The following is a 24070-nucleotide window of genomic DNA, read 5'->3' as shown; positions in this document are numbered from 1 at the left end:
AAACATTGGTTTACCAAAATTTCAGTCAGCCCAATCACATGGCCCAAAGCTCACATTTAGTAAGATCAGCAAATGTGTGCCTCCTCATTCCATTTCCCAAAAGCAGTTGTTTTGAAAGAAAGCAATGGTACTGAAGAGGTGTGATAAAAATTTAAAATCTGATCTCATGAATATGCTAAGATGCTTCCATTTCTTGTCCTAGCAGTCAGCAGCATTTTTTGTTGGGTTTTTTTTTAATAGACAAGATAAAACTTTTCTACAAGGAAATAAGCAAAACACTGAAAAAATTCAATGTATATACCACAAATACTCTACCAAAATTCCACTAAAAATGCAGAATTTTAATCTTGGAATAACAATCCTTTTTACAAAGAGATTTTATAGGCTGAGTGTATGCATTCACAAAAGCGACAAACTAAGGCATATTCTCCATAGCCGTGTTTGTAAAAGAAAAGCTCTGGAAAGCTATGTGACATGATCTCACATAAATCTTGTCAAGGTACAGGCAGTATGAATTTTAAACATTTAAATTACTTTTGCATGTAATGGACTGTCAGTTTATACAGTTATGAGTATGAGCTAAATTAATTTCAAATCACTGCAACAAATACTCTAGTAAGAGCATGAAGCCTTAACAGTATTTTAAAGTGCTCATTAGAAATCCATTTCAATTAAGAAATGTTAAAGATATTACATTCCTTACATATCAAGTCCAAAGGTACAATATGTACACAATCTACCATCTTGTCTTTACAAATAGGAAGTAATTTATCTGTGTATCTCAAACATGACTAGTAGCCAAAGTGAAGCTGAAAGACTCTCTTGATTTGGCCAGAAAAACAACAAAATATCCCCCCCAGAACAGTTATCCCACACACACTGCTATCAGAATTCTGTATCTGAAGCACTGCCACTTTGGCCAATCTCCTTGTCTAATTCTCTTTACACCTACTCATGAAGCATCTGCCAGTACTTTGCCAGTAAAAAATTACAGCATCTCTCTTGTAACAGAATTGCTTGGGTCTCTAGAACTGGGAAGGCTTCTGTTAAAGACAAAATGTAACTGAACAGAATAAATATGCCCTGCAATATACCACAGTTTGCAAAGAGAAAAGAGCTCTTAACTAAATAGCCCATCATATAACAAAAATTTTGACAGTTAGTTAATTTTTGGATCAACTGTAGTGCTTATTAAAAAATAAGATGAAACTAATTAAGAGGCATTTGTGACATTTAAAAGCCTACATCAGCTTTCTTATACAGCCCTAACCTATTCCTTTCAATCCATAGATGCAGTACATTTGCTAGTTAAGTCTTGTCCTGATAGCAACTAATCAAACATTTCCACTCACTACAAGTTTTCTGTGATTTTGACTTAACAGTTTTGCAGCATGTGGTTATTACTCTGTGCACAGGTTAAGCCTGTTTCACACAAAGGACTAATTCGAGGTACTGTGAAATGTTAGCACTGTGCATCATTTTAATCCCCATAGCGCACATGCTTTTCAATAATCCCCTTCGAAGTACATGACACATTTTCAAAGATACAAACAACCATAAAACACAAATCCCAAATTCATTAAAGCACAATAAAAATATTTACCTTCCTGTCATTGATTTCATGTCTCAGCTGCCATGAATGGCAACATTTTGTCTTTTCAGACTTTGCAACTGGACTTTGTCCTTTTCAGACAAAGAGCATACCCACTCACATACAGTAACATGATTACAGTAAAATCAAAACCCACAAAATAAAATAATAGTGAACATTCCATAAGCAGATTCTTAACTTTAGGTAAACATTTCTGCAAGGCTAAAGGCAAAAATATGCTGTACAAAATCATATTAACATCTGCAGTAATAAGCTTTGTTTAGCTTAGCTTAGCTTCAGCGTAGTGTGTGGCCAGCCTGATCTATGCAATTTCTTAAAAGAACAAGTAGATAGAAGATTGTAAAGCTGCAGTTCTTCTCTACTTGTACCCATTAGCAGATTCTTCCCTTGCAAAACATTCATGTGTAAAAAAGATCTACTGTGGCACTCAGTTGAGTTACAAAACACACATTTATGGGCAACAGGAGATGTCAAGGTGATAAACGACTCATTGGACTGCTTTCTTCTCCTCCTGCAGCAAGCTTGAGCGTTGTGAGCTTACGAGGGGGATGCTGAGGACTCTTGCGAAGGTTGTCGTCCATCTGCAGAGAAACAATGAGAGCCGGATCTGGCAACAGCAGAATATAGATTGTACAATTAGTCTTATTTGTCATCATTAATACTGGGTTGGTTGGTGTATGTTTACTGTCAGGACCAGCAACAACTGCTGCTTTGGTTTCTTTCCACTCCCAAATATACGTTTGTGTTAGAGCTGCTAATCATTCCCTTACATATAATGCATCAAACCCAGGGCACCTGGATGTTCTTCTGCTCAAGTTATCTGGTCAAGATTACTGAAGGAAGCAACACCAATTCTAAGAGGTCAAATATTGTACAATAACCAAATGCTGAGAAGGCAGATCAAGAGTCAAACTGCTAACAATGGATGCTTCTGTATATTCAGCAGCATGCAAGAATAAAATCTTTTGAAATCAGAAATGTTCTGGAGATGCTGAATGAATTTGTATTAGTCACACATTTCAAAAAGTACGTAATAAAGCACTTGTGATAAGACCTTTTCAAAGACAGGTTAAAATTAATCTCTGGATATAAACAATTTACATTGTCCTAGGAAATCACTCTAATGCCCTATGTGCAATGTAGTCTGAAAAGGTTTAGTTGGTACAGAATAAAAGCACAGGGGAGATCTGCAGAGGCTGTCTAGTCTACTCCATTTCTTCAAGTCAAGATCAGATTTTCCTTAGTCATGCCTGACAAATGTCATTGTTTAAAATTTCCACAGCCACACTTCAATGACAGAAAAAGCATCAATACCTAATGCTACAAAAGCTGAGCATAGTTAACAATCTATTTCACACACTGATCTTTCTCAGAATAAATGCCTTCTACCCTTTCAGTCAGAGTGTTCTATCTACATGAAAAGGCTAATTCTTCACAAGTATTTTTCAGTTAAGTTGTATAGCTTTTGATAGGCGCTGAGTGACAGCCTTAGAAACAGAGAACATGAGAAAAAACAGCTAGATGCAGAACAAGGAGGAGAAGAGTGACTGCTGGGTAGTTACTACAGCATGCAGCTGGGAGCAAGGAAAGCTGGCGATCAGTCTTAATTTGCAGGACCATTTCTGAGTTTTGACCAATACATTTTCCTCCTTCTTAGCTGAATGTACACTTGCAGAAAGATACCACTCTGTTGGTGTGCACACCTGCAAGACAATGTTCTTTTGGTTGTATTAAAAATACTTTTTAGTGCAAGGCTTCATTAATTCCTCCTTCCAAATGATGTAATATCCTTCCCGCCTCTCTACACACTCACTAGAAAAGAAGTAATTAAAATAAAGTCCACTGTACAGTTGCAATTGCCACGCAAGGATATCTGTGAACAAGTAACCACAACAAAGCAGTAAAATTAAAGATACTGAAGCAAAAGTAACCTTTTCAATCAAGTTGGATTCCTTATTTACAAGCTGTGTGAGTTTCTGCAGATTAGCATCTGCTGTATCGTGTCCAGCTGGAGAATGGCCTGGAGAGTGAAGGCAGAAAGATGAAGAGTGAAAAAGTATTTACAGAAGCTTTTAAATTCTTAAAAAAATAAAGTCACATTGAAGAGAATTCATGCAGTATTTTAACGCAAAGAAGAATTTAAGTGTAAAAGCCATTCCATGTGAGAAAATAAGAACTACAAAGCATGAGCTGTAAGATTTTGCCAATGCTTGACAGAATCTAAAACTGAGTATTAACACTTGCTTTTAATTTTGAATCCTTTCTGCCCAACTTTAGAAGTTTCTTCATTTCCCCACAGAAAGTCTAGCATAAACTACATGAAATCTAATCTGCCTTGGTTCACAGGTGGAATCCTGGAGCACTAATCCCAATATGGGTACAAATGACAAAAAGGAGAAAAGAAACACAACTTACCTGAGACAGTTAACCTGAAGTAGGAAGTTAAAATATCATCACAAAATCGGCACAGATTGGGAAGCTGTTTCAAGTGCTCTTGCAAATGTACCCTCGGGAAGCACACTTTATAAATTGGTGCAAGGAAACCAAACACGAAGGCATCCAAGGTGGTAGGCCTAAAAGAGTGACAGGAAAACACTGAAGTGACTTGAGATAAGACTTTTACAACCTAGTTTTCCGTGTATGTCAAATACCATTCAGGAGAGAATACAGTCAGTGCTTCTGTCATTCCACCTTTGCCTATCGACCTGGTAAATGCTTTGTACCAACTATCTACTCCTTTCAGCATCTCTTAACTAGAGACATGCTGACAAGCTGAAACAGTAATGTCAGCATCACAACACTGTCATGCTATCCTAATGTCAGCATCACAACACAGTCATGCTATCCCATACACTGATAAGCAAGCCCCTCTAAAACACCTTTCTGGCACCATAAAATTCGTGCAGGGCACCAGGGGACCAGGATCCTCCCTCATTGAGGATCAACTGCTAAACTTCAATTGCTAAAGAAGAGATCATGCTTTTCAGGACCTGTTGGCTCTGTGTTGCTAGCCCTATCTGCTCCCTGCTCTGCACACATACACAGGAAAAGTGTTCCTGGACCTATGCCCTCCTCCCATGAGGGCAGTAGTAGCACCTCAGCCTAAAGCATTTTTTCTTACATACAAAGCCAGGAGGAGACATTCAGTAGCTAGAAAAGGGTTCTCCAGTGCACCTCACATTTTCTTAGCAGCTGCAGGAAGCATTTCTCTCTCTGTGGAACAAAGTAGGGTAAGAGAGACACCACCTTGACTCAGTCTGACCACCTCATTTGTGCCCTGTTTGCTTATTCAGCTTTATCTGAAAAGCAGACCGTGAGACATAAAACTACTGGCAAGCACTTTTAACATTCTGGGAGGTTAAAAACAAAACAGAAAGTTCAAGTGTTCATAGAGTGGTGTGGTACTTTTTTCATTACTCATTTACCAAAATCATTTTTAAAAAAATCACACTCACGTATCTCCAAAGAAAAACTGAGATGTTCCCAATCTCTTCGACAGGAGATTCAGGCACTCCTTGGCATCTCTGTATATCTGATGAGACACAAGAGCCCTAGGTGTAGCCATGCTGGTATGCACAGAACCATTCATCGTTTAACAGTGTGCTAAATTGTTTAAGTTCTTGTCTTTGACAGAACCAACTTACAGAACTCCTTACTGCATAACCCATACCTGTGCTTCCACTTCAGTGAGACTGTAGAGTGGAGGGCCTCCCTTGGTCAGCAAAATCCTGTTCAGCGCTTCCCTGGACATCTTTCCAGGCAGATACAAACTCAGTGGGAAGGCAATCCTTGAGGCAAACCATGGCTTTGTAACACTGCAGTAATTTTCAGCCTCAATCCAGAAAGTGTGCAGCTGTATCAACACGAGGAAAAATGTAACTGAAATTTCAATGTCATGAGTAGACATCTCATGACATCTGATATGCAAGATCTCTCTCAGAAAAGCAAAAGAACCAGGAATTACTGTAATTTAAGGCTATCAAGCTCTGTAGAGGAATATACTAATCCTCTGAGTGCAGGATTACACGAGTAAGGAAATAATTATCTTCCAAATAAAGAAAAACACCAAAGATATTACCGAGATCTATATGCATCTGTATAAAATTACATACACATTATATGTACAGATACGTACACACACACACACACAGAGTATATTGAAATTATATTGCAAAAGAGTTGCATACAGAGACATAAAGCAACAGGTTTGAAGTTCCTGGAATTTTGCTTTGAAATTTTGTATAAATCTTAAAATACAAGATACTACAGAATTATGAATTTGAAACCAAGGTCAGCTGAAAAGGCTAGCTCATGATACCATCTGGTCAGAGTACTTTTCACTGTACAAACTGAAGCCAAAGTCACCCAAGAGAATCAGTATCTGTGAGTCTTACAGCTCTAATGTAATTACACTGAAATGGTGAGGGCAAATGGCCATGTATTTATACCCTGTATTCAGAACCGAAAAATTAAACTAGTTATGGGCATTTTAATTTATTAGAAGTTTTAACTCAACAGTTCAAAAGGCTTTCAGTTGTGTGTCACATCAGACACATCTTAATTAAAAGTTTTTCAGGAAATCAAATGAACCAAAAATGGCCACAATAAGGTGTTTTCAGGATACTGTTCCCCAAACACCAACAGAAAAAAAAAAAACCCTAAGTAAGTGTCCTTTTAAATGTCTTTCATAAATCTACTGTTATTACTTGACACTTCACAAACACACACTTATTTCCTTTTAAAAAGTTGGTAGGCAGTAATTCCAAAAAAACAGACTAACAAAACAACTATGTTCCAGCCAGTGCTGTGGCTCTCACATTGGGCACCTCTGTATTCAATTCCAAGTATTTGGACCATTACAAAGTATTTATTAATATTTACCAGAGCAGGAAGCAATTTCTCTTCAAGTAGTGCAATATATGCCAGTGTATCAGCTCCTTGTTTTGCAGACAAATCATAATCAGCATTGTATTTCTATGAATTAAAAAAAAAAAATAGACTTACGACGAACTTTCAAAAACATTATCACTGGAAAGTTACTTCAAACTTAACACCTATCAAGGCAGTAAATATATATACAATATTTGGAACAGAAAGCATGCACTCAACAGAATTTTCCTCTAGCTTTTCTACCTTCCCATTCCTAGAGCTTTGGGCCCTCCTATTTCCAAAATAATTCTTGTGTCTGCTTTCTATTGGTTTCCAAGCAAATGTCCAGTGATACACAGGCAATTTTTCAATACTGAGGGATGTAGCAAACCTCTAGTAAATCTCCACTGTTATTTTTCAAGAAGCATCTGACACTTCAGAAGGTGTAAGCATAAAAAAACAAGCATGCATTCCCATATTTTGCTTTTAATGAACATTCTAGAAGTTAAGAAATTGGATGGTAACAATGTAAGGGAGCAAATATACAGAAATATACAGCAAAATTAACGCAGTTACTGACTGAACTTTTAATTCTAACAGTGGATTCTTCTAAGATACATTATAAGGATTGAAAAACTGGGGGAGGGGGGAGAGTGAGTAGATTGCTTCATTAATTTATAAACAAAGGGCCAGTGCTGACACTTGAACATCTGAAAAGAAAGCATACAATTGTTATACTTTAACACAAACAAGGGCTTTCCCCCCCCAACACTATGGAGCCTTTGGTATTCACATGAATACCAAATTCAATCCAAATGAATCTGAAACTTCAGAATTTCAAAAGAACTGTCTAAAATTCCATCTCAACTGCAGTTCTCATTTCTGTTTTTCTCCCCACAAAGATTTGAAGTTTCACTAACATGGCACTCATCAGATCATATGGCCACACAGGAACTGCATTTCTAATGTAAAAGCAGAATAGTGGGCTAGAGGACCATCTTGGGAATAAAAAGATGATGCCATGGTTTATTAGGTATCTTTATGCTTTGTGAAAAGAAGAAACTGTACAGCTTTTTTCTTTGTGTACAAAACATTAGGAGTCCTACAAAAGGCAAGCAAGAGTCCATAAGCTGGTGTGCATCAAGAAATGCCTGCAGACCTTTTTATGTTACAAGCTATAGAAAAAATACATAGATTAAAAACAATGCTGTCTGTATATATTAACTTTCAAAAAAAAAAGAGCACTGGGAAATGACGCATTTAAACTATTAACTAAACTATGATATCCTAGGTCTGCAAAGTCATAATGACATTGAAAATGTTATAATTACAAGCAGGGTGATCAGTATGAAACTGCTCAGTTAGGGACAGTTTGTTGTCCTTTTCAATTTTTTTTTTCATTCTTATTTTTAAATCTTTTACACAACTAATGATAAAACTTTTAAACAGCAAATTCTTGTCCACCATTTTGCAATTCTCATGCCAGCATGAGAAAAAGAAAAGCACTGAGTCTGAACTAAACTCCAGGTTTTTGGAAGCCTGTATCAGTGTATACAAAGGAGACATGCAAGAGTCACTGTGAGTCGGGGAAAACAGATCTTTTTGAAAGAGAACTACCTGCTTTCTTAAAAAGTTTAGTATTTTTGCTGGCTGAGAAATAACAATGTCTTCTGATACCAGGACTGGTAGATCTCCTAGAAGGCATAAATAATACAGTTAATTTGTACAGATGACTTTTAACTAGAAAGCAATCAGTCACGTTATGTACTTTCCTTTTCTCAATACCATGCTCTCATTTTTCTAACATGTAAACATAAACTTAAAATTTTACACAGCAGGAGAGTTCCAAAAAGGTAACAAATACTTTACTAATAAAAAACATTAAAAAGGGTAATATCAAATCAGACTGAAGCCAGTGTTTTTTGCTAGGTATCCAATACTTTGAAAACCAGGCTACTTGTCTGGATTTCAGATGTTCATCTTAAGACAGAAATTCTAGCTCAGTCCAACTGCCCTCTCAATTCATCCACCTCTGAGCCTCTTTCCAATTTTTCCTCTGTCCTTCCCCTCCAAATCTATTTTAACCATCTTTTGTTCTCTAGCCTTGCTAGAAACAATGCCTAAGCTACCACTACATAAACACGAATTACTAAAAGAACTAAGTACTTCCCTTTTGCAAGAAGTTGACTGGACAGCCTTTAGTCATAAGACTGCAGGATCAAAGCCTACAGAGTGCAAAGTCGCTGTGACAGGGTCTACCTTATGGCACATTCACAACAGAACTGCCAGAATGAGCCCAATGGGACAGTGCTAAATACTATTAAATTATCAATTATCACCAACAATTACTATTTAAACTGCTTTCTTAACTGATTTTATGTATTTTCCTTATGAAGATATCCCCCAAATTTCTACAAGTCCACCCAGCTAGTTCTTGGTATTTTCCCCTAACAGGAAATAACACACTGAAAACCAAGAACCAAAGGCTCCACTTCTGCATGAATACAGTACTACCTGAACTGATTAATGTGGTTAAGTCTAAGTGACATTAACCCTGCAGTGATTTTACCTCTCTTAAATACACCAAGACAATAACTGCTGAGTGAACAAATAAGCAATGAATAGAAGCATCCAAAACAAAGTCCTCTCTGACAGCTTACCTTCACCTTTTCTCAGTCAAACCCTCTAATTCAACACAATACCAAACATCCCAGCTAGTGTAACTGTGCTGAGGTTCACATTCCACTTCCACCTGTACCAACTAATTAAGCTATGGGTAATTAAACAGCTCTTCCATACACATGTCTAGTTACTACCTTCATAAATATGCAAAGTGCAAAAAGCTTACAAATTTGCTTTCACTACACCATCAACTGAATGAAACGGTTATGTACTTGGCATTACTGCTTTGTTAACTGTCTGTTGCCTCACCCATACACATTATTAATAAACTGTCCTCTAGAGCACTTTATTTATGACTTCCATTATTTCATTCTCTCAAATTCATCACACTTGATCCTGTGAAGTCATTCAATTGGGGCACACTGCATTCATGAACACAAACCCAATGCAAACACAGAAACTGGAACCTACACTTGTAACATGGCTGTGATTAGAGCAATAAAGGCTGCAAAGATGGTACCTTTCGGAGTTCTCCAGGACTTATTTATAGTATTCACTGTCAGGGGAGCACCAGAAAATTTGGCGTAAGCCTGCAATAAAGATTGGAGGGCAGGGAAGAAAACGTGTCACAATGTGTAAGAAAAGCATAAAACAAGGCTTCAGAAACTGTGTTAAACACCTTCGTGCACTGAGGACCAACCACCAGCAGGTGCGCGACGGGTTTCGGCTGGGCTTCATTGCCCTGAGGAGGCTCCAGGGAATGCTGGGCAGAGGCCCCGCTACCCCCGGGAAGAGCGGCAGCGCCGCCGGGAAGGGCTCGGTGCTCCCGGGAAGGGCGGCAGCGTTGCTCGTGCCTCCCGCGGGGAACGAGCCAGGCGCGCACCGCGGGCCCAACATCCCGCCTCCCACCCCCGGCCTCTCCCGAGGCAAGAAGGAGCTCCGCGGACGTCCGTGCGAGCAGCGGGCAAGCCCCGGGGCGCCGGCGCTCCCTCCCTCCCTCCCGGGCCGGACGGTGGCCGCCGCCCGTTACCATGACGGTGAGAGACTCCGGGTGCAGGGACGGCAGCCCCCAGTCTCCTCCCCAGCAGCTCAGCTCCATGGGAGCCGCCATCTTGTCCGCCGCGCCGACAGGGCAGCGCGGCGCTGCTCCCCCCGCATGGCGGCGCCGGAGCGCCCGCGGCCGCGCGCGGGGCCCGCAGAGGGCTGAGAGCGCCGCCCGGAGGGACGCGACCGCACGGGCTCCTGCCCCGGGATCCGCCGCCGCACGGGCTCTTGCGCCCGGGATCCGCCGCTGCAGGGGCTCCTGCTCCCGGGATCCGCCGCCCGCGCTCGGGGCGGCGAGTCACCGAATCAACTGGGTTGGAGAAGGCCTCTGAGGTGATCGCGACCAACTTTTGGCCGAACACCGTGTCAACCAGACCATGGCACCAAGTGGCACATCCGGGTTTTCCTTGAACACCTCTAGGGATGGTGACTCCACCACCTCCCTGGGCAGCCCATTCTAGTGTCTAATCACCCCTTCTGTGAGGAAATTCTTCCTAATGTCCAGCCCAAAGCTCCCCTGGCACAGAACTTAAGACTATGTCCTCATACTACCCACGTCCCTTCCCAGAAGGACAACCCCTGCCTGGAGGAAAGGAGGTAATGAAAAAGGCGGTAAATGTCTTCCCCGAGGAGCCTCCTTTCCACCGGGCTAAACAAACTCAGCTCTCTCAGCCCCTCCCCACAGGACTTGTGCTCCAGAGCCGTTCACAGCTCTGTTGCGCTGCTCTGGACTCGCTCCAGCACCTCAATGTCCTTGAATTGAGAACTGTGTCCTCTTGTCCTGTCACTAGCCTGGGAGAAGAGGCCAACCCCTCCCAGGGAACAAGGCCGTTTCAGGTTGTATCCAGGTGGGGGTCAGTCTCTTGGGAAGGGACATGGGTGGCCAGTACCTGTGATCCTGTGGGGAAATGCTGCAGCCGTAGTCCTCTTGAAATGCTTTTGGTACTGTCTGGCTGAACCCTCACCCTCCAACCCTGACACTGCACACAGAGTTGTGACTTTTCATAGGAGCAAAAGAAAATATTGTGATTCTCAATCAACGGTGATGAGCCGCCATGAGCAGCTTGGCACTAGAAACAAGGAGCTCTGATCATATGTTACCAGTTTTGACCAGGTTATAATGATAACCATTCAGTGTGGTTTTAACTACAGAGCTTTAAAGGCTTCAAGTTGTCAGCTGTTTATTCCAGAGCTGTGAAGATGTGCCACAGCACATCTCTAAATGCTAAGTCAAGTTTCCATCCTTCCCACAAAATGAAAAAATACCACATGCTGACTAAAAAAAACCCCTGCACTGACCACCCTTATTTAGGTCTTCTATGCATAAGGAGAGTAAGGAAAAAGCTTCATTTTTCCTTTCACCTTCCCAGATCCACAATTTCAGATTTGCTTGAAATTTGTCGAAGAAAGTGTGACGAAAATTTATGCCACAGATCTGAGATCATTCTGCTCCATTTATGAGGAACATGGAAGAAAAAATACATACCCACTTTTTCCCTCATAAAACTATACCACTGGAAATATTAACAGAAGCAATTTTTTTAATTGCTATGTTACATTTTTCCTTCTAAAGACTTATTTAAGATATATATTCTAAGGATATTTTTAATGTCTTTTCCTCCCTACAGGCACCAGCTAACTTCCCAGTCTGTCCAAGTACTTTGCTTTGGTCCTTTCACCATGTGAACTGAGATGCAAAGCTCTGAGAGGGAATTGTGGAGGCTGGCAGCTGTGATCCCAAAGATCTGTTTCTATAAAGGGTATTTTACAAAGGGCTCAATACTTATATCAGCCCTTTAAAGTATCTTTGTTGATTTTGATGACCTGGACAAGGGGATCAAGTGCACTCTCAATCAGTTTGCAGGTGACACCAAGCTGGGTGGGAGTGCTGATCTGCTGGAGGGCAGGAAGGCTCTGCAGAGGGATCTGGACAGGCTGGATCATGGCTGAGGCCAATGGTGTGAGGTTCAACAAGGCCCAGTGCTGGGTCCTGCCCTGGGGTCACAACAACCCCAGGCAGTGCCACAGGCTGGGGCAGAGTGGCTGGAAAGGACCTGGGGGTGCTGGTGACAGCGGCTGAACATGAGCCAGGCTGTGCCCAGGTGGCCAAGAAGGCCAATGGCATCCTGGCCTGGATCAGCAATGCTGTGGCCAGCAGGGCCAGGGCAGGGATTGCCCCCCTGTGCTGGGCACTGGTGAGGCCACATCTTGAATGCTGTGTTTAGTTTTGGCCCTTCACTACAGGAAGGTCATTCTGGTGTTGGAGTGAGTTCAGAGAAAGGCAATGGAGCTGGTGAAGGGCCTGTAGGACAAATCCTGTGAGGAGTGAGCAAGGGAGCTGGGGGTGTTTAGCCTGGAGAAAAGGATTCAGGTCCTCAGGGAGGACCTTATCACTCTACAAGTACTTGGAAGGATACTGTAGATCGGTGGGGTTCAGTTTTTTCTCCCAAGTAAGAAATGTTGGAATAAGAGAAAATGGCCTCAAGTTGCATTGCACTGGGGAAGGTTTGTATTAGATATTATGAAAAATTTCTTCACTGAAAGGGTTGTCAAGCATTGAAGCAAGCTGCCCAGGAAAGTTTCCTCAACATTCCTGGAAATGCTGAGGACACGTTTTAGTGGTGGATATGGTGGTGGTGCTGGGTTGATGTTTAGATTTGATGAACTTAGAGGTGTGATTTTAAGAAAAACCTAACTATTCTATGAGCTTTTCTGTCATATGGCTGTTCTTGAGGCAGGCTGCAAGAAGGCTTAGGAGGTAAATAGGGAAATAAACTTTGCATTGCCTTCAGGCCCAGTTTATCTCTGTGTTGTTGTGGAGTCTGGAGCAAAGATAAAAAAAAGAGGCAATCTGTACCTTCCCTCCCCCACATCAGGAACTTTTTCCTCTTGGTTGCCTAAGTGGAATTCCTATCAGTGTAAATGAAAAGTAAATAGGTGCATTGAAGATGGATATATGACTTGACTTGAAATAGTGGAGCTTCAATTTGTGTTTTAGGAAAGCAAAAATTCTTTTGAAACCTGTCTTTGAAATTTGAAACCTTTGAAACCAACATTTTTTTTTTAAATGAAGCAGGATCAAAACCAGAAGTGTTGATATAAATAGGAAAGGATGTGTTTTAGAGCTGATACTTCACTTGCCTTAAGATTTCTATATCTTAATTGCCCATGAATCCTGATTTTTAATAATCCATATAGTTCCATGAAAACAGTGAGTCTCCTGATGCATATTAGGAACAAAACATGTAAAGTGAGTTAAGCAGCAGGGTTTTTTTCTGTTTCCCTTACCCCATTATTTGGAATTTGAACAAGTAACAGACACTTCTGTAAAGCAAAATCTGTAATGTTTGCAGCTTCTCTGTATTCTGTATGCTTAAAATCTTACAAATTACATAATCAGGTCAAACATTAGAGTGATTGAGGTTTTCTTGCAGATGCTATTTAAAAATTACAGTCACATACTTATGACTTCCTGACAAAAGGTGACCGACATTATGAAAGTTTCTTGGAAACACAATTGATTAATCATGTTTTTATTCTTGCTTCTTATTTAACCTCCAGTAATTAAAGCTGGAGTTAGTATTTCAGAGAATACAGAAGAGTGAAAAGGGAATTGCTAGTATGCCATTGTTTTTATTGAAAATGTTGATCAAAAGGTCAAATAGTCCCTTCCAGACAGCAGATAAACTTTCCACTTTGTGAAATCCCTTAAAGAAGGTTGTGCTTGAGCACCAAATCCCCTTTAATCTGTAACATATTCCAACATAAAACTCAGAATAGAAATGAAAACTGAAGAAATTACAGTGACCTTTAAATGTGCTAAGTTCATCTAAACATGGACTTAAGCTTCTGTTTATGTACATTGTGAACCAGTCCCCTTCTGTCATACTGGATTATGTCTTGTGGGCTGTTTGCCAAACATTGCTTCCATGCGCATTCTTTGTGAGTAAGCACAAAGAATAAGCAGATACAGAGCAAGAACAGAATATGGTCCTCACAAATCTAATACTAATGAAGATATAATACTGCAAACAAAATCCTCCTCCTGGAGCACTGGTCAGCACCAGTATGAGACACTCCTTTGTATTTAAATCAGAAGTAAGGAATGGTAAGTTAGAATTACTTAATATTTCTGTCAGGTAAGGAAATCTTTCAAGAAAACATTTCCTATGCTTTAATAATCTCAAATTCAGTAAACTCAAAGTGCATAATAAATAGCTACAAGTTATTGACGGTGCTCCCCTTAGGTGAAAGCAAACCCTTACTATACTTTTCTCTTTTTTTTTTGTTTGTTTGGTTTTTTTTTTTTGTTTTTGGTGGTTTTTTTGTTTGTTTTTTGTCCAGAACTGTAATGATTTTGCAGACCTTCATAGTGTTCTTCTGTCATGCACTTAAGTATATGTTTGCAAAAAACGCTCTTTGTTGAATCAAGGCTTTTCCTTAATAAACAGTTGAACATCATCAGTACTGCTCTAGATCAACGTATTAGCCTTGCAGCACTTGTACTGTCTCCCCATGCTTTAGGCTGGGGACAAATTCTGAACTAACACTTCTCTTTAAGGAGTATTGACATTCAAAGTTCCTCCTTTTCTTTTTCCATCTTCTTGCCTCTTGCTTACCCCTTTTAACCTCCCTTTTTTCCCTGCTCCACAGCACACTGCACCTGATGATCTGTTTTTCTCACTCCCCTGTGCAGCTCTTGGCCAGCTCATTGACACTATCATGTTATCCTGTCACTTGCACTGCAGGGGCAAGGATGTGGGAGTGAAGCTGAGGTGTTTCTTCTTGTGTGGAGACGTATACAGAAGAGCAGTAGGGTGAGGAGGAGGAACAGCACCATGCTGTCACACAGGGGCTATGGCAGAGCACCCTTCTGCCTGGCAACGGGCAGAGGAAGAAATGGGCAACTTCAGGAGCGGGTCAACACTGCTAACAAGAATAAGCTAAGAAGTAGGGCTGTGTTATGGAATATAAGCCATGTAGGGAGGGCAATTAGAGGACATGTGAATATAGGCCAGCTGAAGGTATCTGAAAATCTCACTGGGGCTGTGTTGGAGAGCAGCCCACAGCTCTCTGTGGTGTAGAGCTGCTGGGGCAGCCCCTTTGCAGCGCTCACAGCCCCCACCCTGCAGTATGCTGTGTTTTGCCTCCCACACAATGAGCCCCTCCAGGACTTCTCTGTGGTGCTCCTTAGATGTATGTACCAAGCCTGATGAGACTGAACATTAATCAACACTACTTTGCTCACTTTAACATAAACTTTCCCTTCTATTGTTGCCCTACTTTTTATGATGTAAATAATATCAGACAGCTCTAACTTTTCCAACTGAGTGTGGATAGCAAGCTGCGAAGGGGCCAAGCAGGGCTTCCTGGATTTCTGACGTAACAGGGGTTCATCAGCAGAGCTGATACATACAGAGATGTACAGGACAAAGAGAGCTGTGCAGCAGGATAGGAAGCTCATGATGTGTTTGTGTTTCTCACTGGCTCCCTTTTTCCTGTACTTTCTTAACATCAGCAGTGCAGAGACTAGAATTTTCTGAAGTAGAGGACAAACAATGGGATAATGATATCCTAAGGGAACACAGAGTGCTGAAAATTGTTGTAGTTGAAAGAAGAAGGTTTTTTTTTTAAATTTACTTTGGCTAAGTTATTGAATTTGGGAGTTTGCTAAGACAAACAACCTTTTTCCATAGTCTCCATCTGGTCAGTTTGAGCACTCCCAATGCTTCTGAACTCTTTAAATGAAACAAAGGAGCAGATGATACATTCCTCAGTTTACCAGTCAGAGTCTTCTAGAAACCCAATTTGCCCCAGTCTGGAATCTGCATGACCCCTTTTAGTGACACTCTTCAGTTAGGAAAAGTGGAGTATTTAAATTTCTACCAAGACTATGTCTGCACACCAGAGCATCCCCGTTTGTTTTGACTTAAGATATGCATGAGAATCTGTTCTAATATATGTTAAACCTTAACAGTTGACACTAAACACCTGAGTGCAGAGCAGGCAGAGAAACCTGTGAGAGGGCTTTGCAAAGGTGACAGCTGTATTGTTGTCAGAAGACACAAAGAAATATATGGTCACCACTTGCTAAACATAGAAAGGGAGGCAGGACAGGTTTTAAACTAAAATTGTGCCAACCTCAAAGTTAAGCATCCTGCAGTCAGCAGGACTGGGTGAAAAGGCTGGATTATCTTCATGTTTCTGACACTCTTCTACATCCTTCACCAGGCAGGTGGCTCTCTGAAGGGCTGCTTGCAACAGCGCTGGACTTGCTGTCCCTCCTGAACTTAGAGAACTCTTATTCAGCTCTTAAAGCACACCCAATTCACTTTTGGGGCCATCTTCTTGTGACTGGTAGTAAGCATAGTCGCTTATTAACCACTGAACTCCATGATCTTAAAGGTCCTTTCCTACCTCGCTAATTCTGTGATACTATGAATTTAAAGCCATTAAATACATTGCAATTTCCAGGGCTCCTCAAAGGAGGAGCCCTGGATCCTCAGACAGGATCCTCACAGGTGTTGATTTTGGGGGGCATCGCCAGGATCTCCAGTTCTGTCCGAGCCACCTCCATCAGTGCCAGTTCTCGGCTGGGGTTCCGACGGCGCGCTCCCTCCTGGTCCCCCACAGGGCTCGGCCGTCCCCTCCGCGCCCCCCGCCCGCCTCCCGTGGGGAGCCCCGGCCAATGGCCCGCCGCCTGCCGCCGGCCGTGCCCGGCCCCGGGGCCGCCCCCGTTAAACAGCGGGGCCCGGTGCGGAGCGGCGGCCGTCCCTCGCCGCCCTGCCCGGCCCGCGGCCGCCATGGGGTGCGAGCGCGGCGCCGCGCTGCTGCTGCTGCCGCTCGCCCTGCAGCTGTGCCCGGGCCGCTCCGCCGCGCCCGCCCCCCGAGGTAAGGGCCCCGCGCCCCCGATGGAGCGCGCTCTCCTTGTCCCTCTTCCGTTGGGAAGGCTCTGGGCTTGCCAGTGTCCCGACCCCTGCCCTCCGCCGGGAGTGCTGCCTGGCAGCGAGAGGCAGCGCCTCTGCAGGTGCTAGGGGAGCCGGAGCCGTGGCGGGCAGCAGGAGCCGCCGCTGCCCGTCGGGGCGCAGAGCGCGCCCGCGGAGCCGCCCGGACTAGCGGTGGGGACCGGAGGAGATGGCAGTGACAGCCCCTCTCATGCAGCCTGCAAAAAGTGTTTCTGTAGGTGTGCTGGTGAGTGCGTAGAGCATCTGAATAGCCTTTTCCAGCTGCAAGTTTTCCTAAATGAGAAGTGAATTTCTAAGCCGGGAAAACTCTACTACATAGTAGAGTCCATAGGAAAACTCGTACTTTTAAACCCAGCATTGCCGTGGCAATATTATGCGCGTAGTAAGTCAGGAGCTGCTATATTTTAGAGTTTGAGCGAAGTGGGTGGTATTGCTCTGCGGTAGCAGCTTGTGACTGCAGCCAGCTCGGCTGCCGAGTGCAGCAGTTAGTGCAACTTCGTGCTACTCCAAGAACCTTAAGGCTGCTTGTGGTTTTCGCTACATTTTTAACCCCCGCCACTGCCTTGCAGAATTATTTTTAACACGTCAATCAGTTATTACTTAAGAAGATCTAAAAGACAGCTGATCACAATATAGCTGCATTTTCAGAAGCCTTTGTTGTAGATCTTTATGATGTGAAGACATTTCAGAGAATTTTTGTAATGACAAGTTGCCTATTACCGGATTAGAAAAAAGCCAGCTTTCTAACTTGTCAGGGGCAGTGGCCAATGAAAAACTTCACCCTCAACAAGGGATGCTTTCAGCTTCTTGTGGTCAGTGGGAAATTGTTGTGGTAGGGGTTAGGATTTCACTCCAAGTGTCTAAGCCATTAATAATTACCTCGAAAAGTGCTGAACAGTAGTGGAGCAGTGTTTACATCTACAGCTATGATTAGGTGTGACCAGAAAACAGCCTTGGAAGGTATCAAAAAGCTGGTGTGATATGGCAACAGAGTTAGAGAAAAGAAGGGGTACTTTAAGTTCCATGCTCTCCTGTGTCACTAATTTCACTCCTCCATGCTTCCTCATCCTAGCACTTTCCATCCGCCTTCTAGCTCTCATCTGAAAAGCTACCCTTGATGGGTTTGGGCAGATTTCCAAAGTGTGGTTTGCCACTGTCTCACCATGTAGCTCATCCCTTGTTAGCATTTGGCTAGGAGGGTAGGCAGCTCTATTTTTAAAACCACAGAAGGTAGGTGCAGGAGAGAATTCCTGGTCTGTCTCATGAGCAGGCTCAGTTTAGCCCAGTGGGTATGCACACTCGTGCTTGAAGGCATGAAGGCATGTTGGAGTTTTCAATCCATTACATGGATTAGAACCAGCTGCTTGTGCTTTTCAGCTTTGTCAGTCATATTCTGTACATTTGCTTTCAAGTCTGCCTTTCCACTGAGAGGAACAAAGAGACAGGGTTCTTCAAAAAATGAGATGTGAAATCTTTGTGATCTTTTTTTCCCTGTTTCTCCCAAACAAATACTTGTCTCTATAATGGCCAAGAGCTGTCTGTCTCTGCCAACTCTACTAAGGATGTAAAATGAATTTTCATAGCCTCCTCATTCTTCTGCTAGCTGCATTTGCTAGCATGTGTGTAGCATTGTGCTGAAGGATGGATCTGATCATGTAATGCATCCACATACTAGTCAGTGAAGATATTCCAGGAAAGAGTTTGATAACATGGTGCTAAAGGATCTGGCTGAGGCACTGTGCTTTGTGGAACACAACTGACAAACCAATTTGAGTATTAATTTAAAGATGCAAATAACAAAAAATTCAAAAAATGTTTTCTGTAACATTAGACAGATGTTTCACAGTGTTTAGTCATTACTTTTGTAATATTTTTAAGTGATTCTAGCATAGGTTAATGAGTATCACAGAAATTGATAGAAATTCAGCCAATAGACCTAGAACTGAACAAAATGTATATATTTTGTACTATATTTCATGCTGTCAAAGTCTTTGGTATTGTATTGCATTGCTCCGGCTGAGGAAACACAGCTGTATTTTATGAATGTCTGTTCCTTGTAAAATGCTGTTGTACACAGTAGTGAGTTGCATTTCAGTCTCTTATGTGGGCAGTTGCTCTACTCTCTCTGCACTAAGTGTGATGAGGCACCCAGCCTTTTGCTTCTGCTTTCCAAGTCCCTGCTTTCAGTGGGAGCAGTGGTTGTCCTGGTATGCTGTAAATCTGAACTTAATGAAGTCTTTTGACCAAGTCCACCTTACATATATATGTCTTAGTTGTTTGACAGCAGTACTACTAGTGCATGCAAGTCAAGGGCCTGATATTTTTTGTAGTGTGTCCTGCAAATTCTCTGTAGAGTCATGAGATCCTTAGACCCAATGTAAGTGTAGACTTCAGAGATTATTTCAATGACTTCATGAAATGAAGGGAAAACGGTCTTCATTTTTTCTCTTTTTTGGAAATAACATTAGTGTCTAAATGAATGGATGCTTCAGAATGAGTGATGGGAGCAGCATTAACCCACACTCTAGTATAAGGGAACGGGGTTTCCCGCATATCTGTGGGAAGGTCTGCGTGCCCATGTGGTTGTTCTTTGAGTGCTCTTCAGTTTTTTCCTGTGCGTAACTTACGGAAACACTGGAATTGTAGGATGAGCTCATCACCTTATAGACAACAACAGCTTCGGGGTTGTGCTACACAGATGAGGATCATCTGATAAGGTCCACCAATGTTTTTTCAGCCTGGGAAAAGAAACTTATTAGTACAACCACGGGCTTGAATCAAGCTAAGGCACAATGTGCTGTCACGTGCCTTTGCCATCTGCCCGGTGTTACAACTCTTCTCTAGTGAGAGCTCTACAGTAGTGTTCCAGAGTGGGAGAAAATGATGGCCCAGCTATAGTAGGCCTATGGAGTGTCAGTGGTATACAATGGCTCAGTGTGCTCTTATATTTAAACAGTTGTGCAAAATATTTATCAGACTTTACTGACAGGGTATAATATATATACTGCTTTAATTGCAGTGGGTTGGAATAGGAGATAATCAAAAAACCTAATAGAAGCGTTTATTGAGTTAGGAGATGTCGTGGATTTAGGAACATTGAGGAAAACCCCAGTTCATTGTTTCAGTGCCATAAAGGACATAGCTGACTTATATATATGTAAAATCATAGACTCTTTGCTTATGCATTATGGAAAAACTAAAATAAAAATTTGAAAGAGCTTTCACTATGCCTTCAGGGTTTGTGGGTTTTGTTTTGTTTTTTGTCAGGCCTGTATTTCTTTGTTTTGTTTGCCAGAAAGGAAAGATGAGTCTTATTTGTATAATATATATTCTGAAAACTCAGTGAAGTGAGAAGGTTGTGAACATCATATTGCTTACCTGGCTTTTTGGCATTTTAATTGGTGTTTTGCAAAAGCTATCAAAGGATGAGCACTCTGGAAATCTGTCTGAAAATTTTAATGCTGAATCCTTATGTAATTGAAATGTGAACACAAACATCTGAATTTATGAAAGCAGAAGTAGGTTAAAAAGCTTTCTGTTGAGGTGAATCCTCAGAAGAGAAGCACCTTTGAGATCTACCTAAAAATATTTGCATACCTCAATTTGAAAACTAGTTATTTCTATGTTAGTAACTTATCAATAATTCCTTTGAAAAATAAAAATAGTTAAAATAGTTGCAACAAATTATAGATATTTTGATAGAATGATAGAATATCATAGCTGTAGCTGGCAGGCGCCATCTAGTCCAAACTGCCTGCATCTATGGGGACATGTTTCACCAGACCAGATTGCTTAAGATATCCCTTCCAGTGCCAGGGATTTGAACTTCATGATATTTACAGACGATCATCATATTAATAACTTTTTTTTTCTTGGTAGGAAGAGTATACAATCTCCAATATGTGGCTTCAAATATCATTCTTCTTTGGTCATTATTATATTTAATTTTCTTTTGAAATATGCTTTTTTTTCCCCTCAGTTTTTGATCTTCTTCCTTATTCAAACAAGCGAGTGGTACTGAACTTCTTGCAACAAGCATTTGGGGATCCTATGCTGAATGAAGTGTACTTGCTCTCAACATTCAAATTACAGCCAAAGAGCACAGCCACTGTTTTTGGCCTATATTCATCAGCTGACAACAGCAAGTATTTTGAATTTACGGTAATGGGACGGATGAGTAAAGGTGAGTTGCTTGGAATGTGTATGGTATAACTGGTGTTGGATCCATAGTCACTGGTGTGTAACAGATGAATGTTGACAACTGTGTGATTAACCTTTGTGCTTGAGTCATTCCTGTTGCATACTGTCACTTTTCACATCCCCTCTCACCCCTTCATCTCTTTCCTTCGTCTCCTTGATGCTGCTCTCTCCTGGCCAGGGAAAACTGACCTGACAATCAGCTGGTACCTTCACTTGGCTGCAGTGCTTACTCTGAGCAATGCTGAGAAAGGAGGAAAAAACCATGGAATATGGAGCAAGGAGACAATGTGGTTTGGTCTTTTTTTTTTTTTCCTTTTTTCCCTAGGGATAATCACTGGTTCTTATTACTCAGGAATGCGAGGGACACACGCACATGCTGCCTCATGCATATGAAAGGCAGGTTCTTGTTCCAATGACCCTGGAGGTTAGATGTGACTACGCAAGACAAATATTCCCAGCACTTACTAGATCTGTTGGGTGAAATAAAGCGTTAGTCAGGAGTCAAAGTAGGAACTGCCGTACTTTTAGAAATAATAATAATAGTTTCATTGATCTGATTGATCTGTAAACCAGGTCTGGGATATACTACAGTTTTAAGGTTCAGTGAAAGATCGTTGATTTATTGATTTATTGTTGATTGTTGATTTATGTACATTATTGTTGCTGCATTGACTTCACCACTGCTATAGTAATTTGCTACCGAGTAATTAGCTAAATCGCATATACTGTGAAATTCTACTGAGGAATTTCAGTTTCTACATAGGGAAATTATTCAATATGTTGCAAAAGAAGAAAAGCATATCTTTTCGTTAAACATGGTTGGGGAATGAGTTCAATAAAACATTGGTAGTTTTATCAGGTCTGCCAAAATCCTTCTGAGGTAAGGGAATAAGAACTGTGTGTGTGTGTAGGGAATGGGTAATACATGGTCACACAGCCTTATCAAAAGTGCCATACAATTCCCAACACGGACTTACTTAATTGCTAAATAAATGATAAATTACACATAGTCCCTCTCCCTCTCGCACATGCACATCTATGTGTGCAAATGTTGTACATATATATAGGAACACATGTATATGCACAAATGTGTCGATTTACATACAAGTTTGAACATATCGAACTGATTTTCCAAACTGTCTGTGTGACTGCATGACAGTCCTTTAAGCCTGTTAGAGTGTTTCTGGTGGAAGGTTACATGGTTTCTTTTGGTTTTGTCCTCAGTGGGTTGGTGTTTGAGTTACATCTTTGTGACAGGACAAACGCAATAATGGCATATGCATAGGCAGCATGGAGCAACTTGTCCTGTCAGTGACCAGTGTTGAGTAGATGGAGGACATCTGTAACCTGTTTGATTTAAAGGATTGACCATCAGGTTGATGTAAAAGATTGGCTTAAGAGAGAGAGGCTTTTTGCAGCAAGACAGTTCATTGGATTTCTTTGTCTCCTTACTACTTTAGAGCACCTTAGTTAAGGCATATGGCAGTGAGCAAGTGGTAGGCAGTGTTTTCACACGTGATTTCTCTGAAGTGTTAGGGATCCCATATGGCTACTTCATACAATAAGTTAAACTGCATCCACAAGATTGTCATGTCAGCTGCAAGTATGGAGTGTGTGAGTTGTGTATGATCCTCTCAAGATGGAACAGCATTGCTTAAGCGATGAACCAATGCTGGCATCTCAGCAAAATGCAGGGTCTTCATATCTGTGGTATTTCTCTGCATGTTCCTTCTAGTTAGCACCCAAATCTGATTTAGGGAGTTAACAGCTAAACTTACTGTAGACAATTATGTCTTTCAGGGATAGATAGCGTCCATGGATTTCTTATCCTTTTTTAATTATTCTTTTATGGAGCAAACAGCAGTTAGTGCATAGAAGTGTTGCAGTTAAACAATTCTGTGAAGCAGCTCCTATTTTAATTGAAAATTTGTTTCTTAAGCAGTTTACGTGACACTCTTATGATTTTCTGTAAAATATTCAATCAGCAAACATACTGCAGGGGCTTGTATGAGTTAAATCTTGGAGGTGGAGGCTGTGATCCAAGAAAATCTCTCTTCAAAAGCCTACTCTAGTTTACCAGATGAATATTTGGCTTTGGCTGAGGAAAGAATACTTGATCTTCTTTCCAAGTCTGATTGCTCCTTGTCCTGAAACTATTCTGGCAGAGTCTGTTCTGGGCCCTGTCTCCATCTCCTCTTTCTTTCTCTAGGCTACTGTTGTGTTTGGTCACTCTGAGTGCAGGGCCCAGATCCAATTTTATATGGCCAGGCGTGCATAATATTCACATAAATAAAATGCCTGCAATGTACTCTCTCTTGCCATATCTTTGAGTTTGTCAAGAAATGCTACCTTTTAGCGAGTTACTGGTGACCTCATGCACCTTTGCAGAAATATCAGCTCTGGCAGTGTTTTAACATAGACAGTAGTGAAAACATTCCTGGTATTGATCACAGCTGCTGAGGCTCTAGCACTGGTGTAGACTTCAAAGATGGAGACATACCCTGCCCCATTCATGCTGGTATAAATCTGGGGGTTTTTTATCATTAGACTGAGGAATTAAAAAAATTTTAGGGAGCATGTGCACAGTAAGTTGGGAGGTCAGCAACAAACAGGTATCCTAGCAATTTTATTAGTAGTGGAAAGATGGCAAGGTAGTTTGTTAAATGAATAGAAATTGGATGGTTTCAGTAAGTAGCTGTTATTAGGTCCAAAGCTAGTATGAGCTTTTACCTCCACTATATCCACAATTTTTGGTTGA

General features: G+C 41.5%; 2 protein-coding genes across 3 annotated transcripts in view; one reads left to right on the top strand and one right to left on the bottom strand.

Moving 5' to 3' along the window:
- Positions 1-320: 320 nt before the first annotated feature.
- MTX3 (metaxin 3) lies at positions 321-10226 on the bottom strand. Of its 2 annotated transcripts, none has more exons than XM_036403521.2 (9): positions 10134-10226; positions 9624-9693; positions 8099-8175; positions 6494-6586; positions 5283-5465; positions 5068-5144; positions 4028-4185; positions 3544-3632; positions 321-2219 (listed from the first exon to the last, which is right to left on the bottom strand). In XM_036403521.2, exons 1-9 carry the CDS (start codon positions 10212-10214, stop codon positions 2100-2102), a joined length of 948 nt encoding a protein of 315 aa, XP_036259414.1. In that variant the 5' UTR covers positions 10215-10226; the 3' UTR covers positions 321-2099. The 2 variants fall into 2 exon arrangements, with proteins under 2 accessions (XP_036259414.1, XP_036259415.1); XM_036403522.2 differs by having other exon boundaries at positions 321-2193; positions 10134-10220.
- A 6724-nt stretch (positions 10227-16950) lies between these two features.
- Positions 16951-24070, top strand: part of THBS4 (thrombospondin 4) — a 38637-nt gene continuing 31517 nt past the window's right edge. Inside the window, exons 1-2 of the mRNA XM_036403882.1 lie at positions 16951-17038; positions 21092-21295. Of these exons, the coding sequence (XP_036259775.1) occupies positions 16951-17038; positions 21092-21295 (292 nt within the window). The remainder of the gene's footprint in view (positions 17039-21091; positions 21296-24070) is intronic.

The sequence above is a fragment of the Molothrus ater genome, chromosome Z (genome assembly GCF_012460135.2).
Source record: "Molothrus ater isolate BHLD 08-10-18 breed brown headed cowbird chromosome Z, BPBGC_Mater_1.1, whole genome shotgun sequence".
Taxonomy (NCBI): Eukaryota; Metazoa; Chordata; class Aves; order Passeriformes; family Icteridae; genus Molothrus; species Molothrus ater.
The sequence above is the reverse complement of the archived record's forward strand: the minus strand, read 5'-3'. Positions and strand labels throughout refer to the sequence as shown.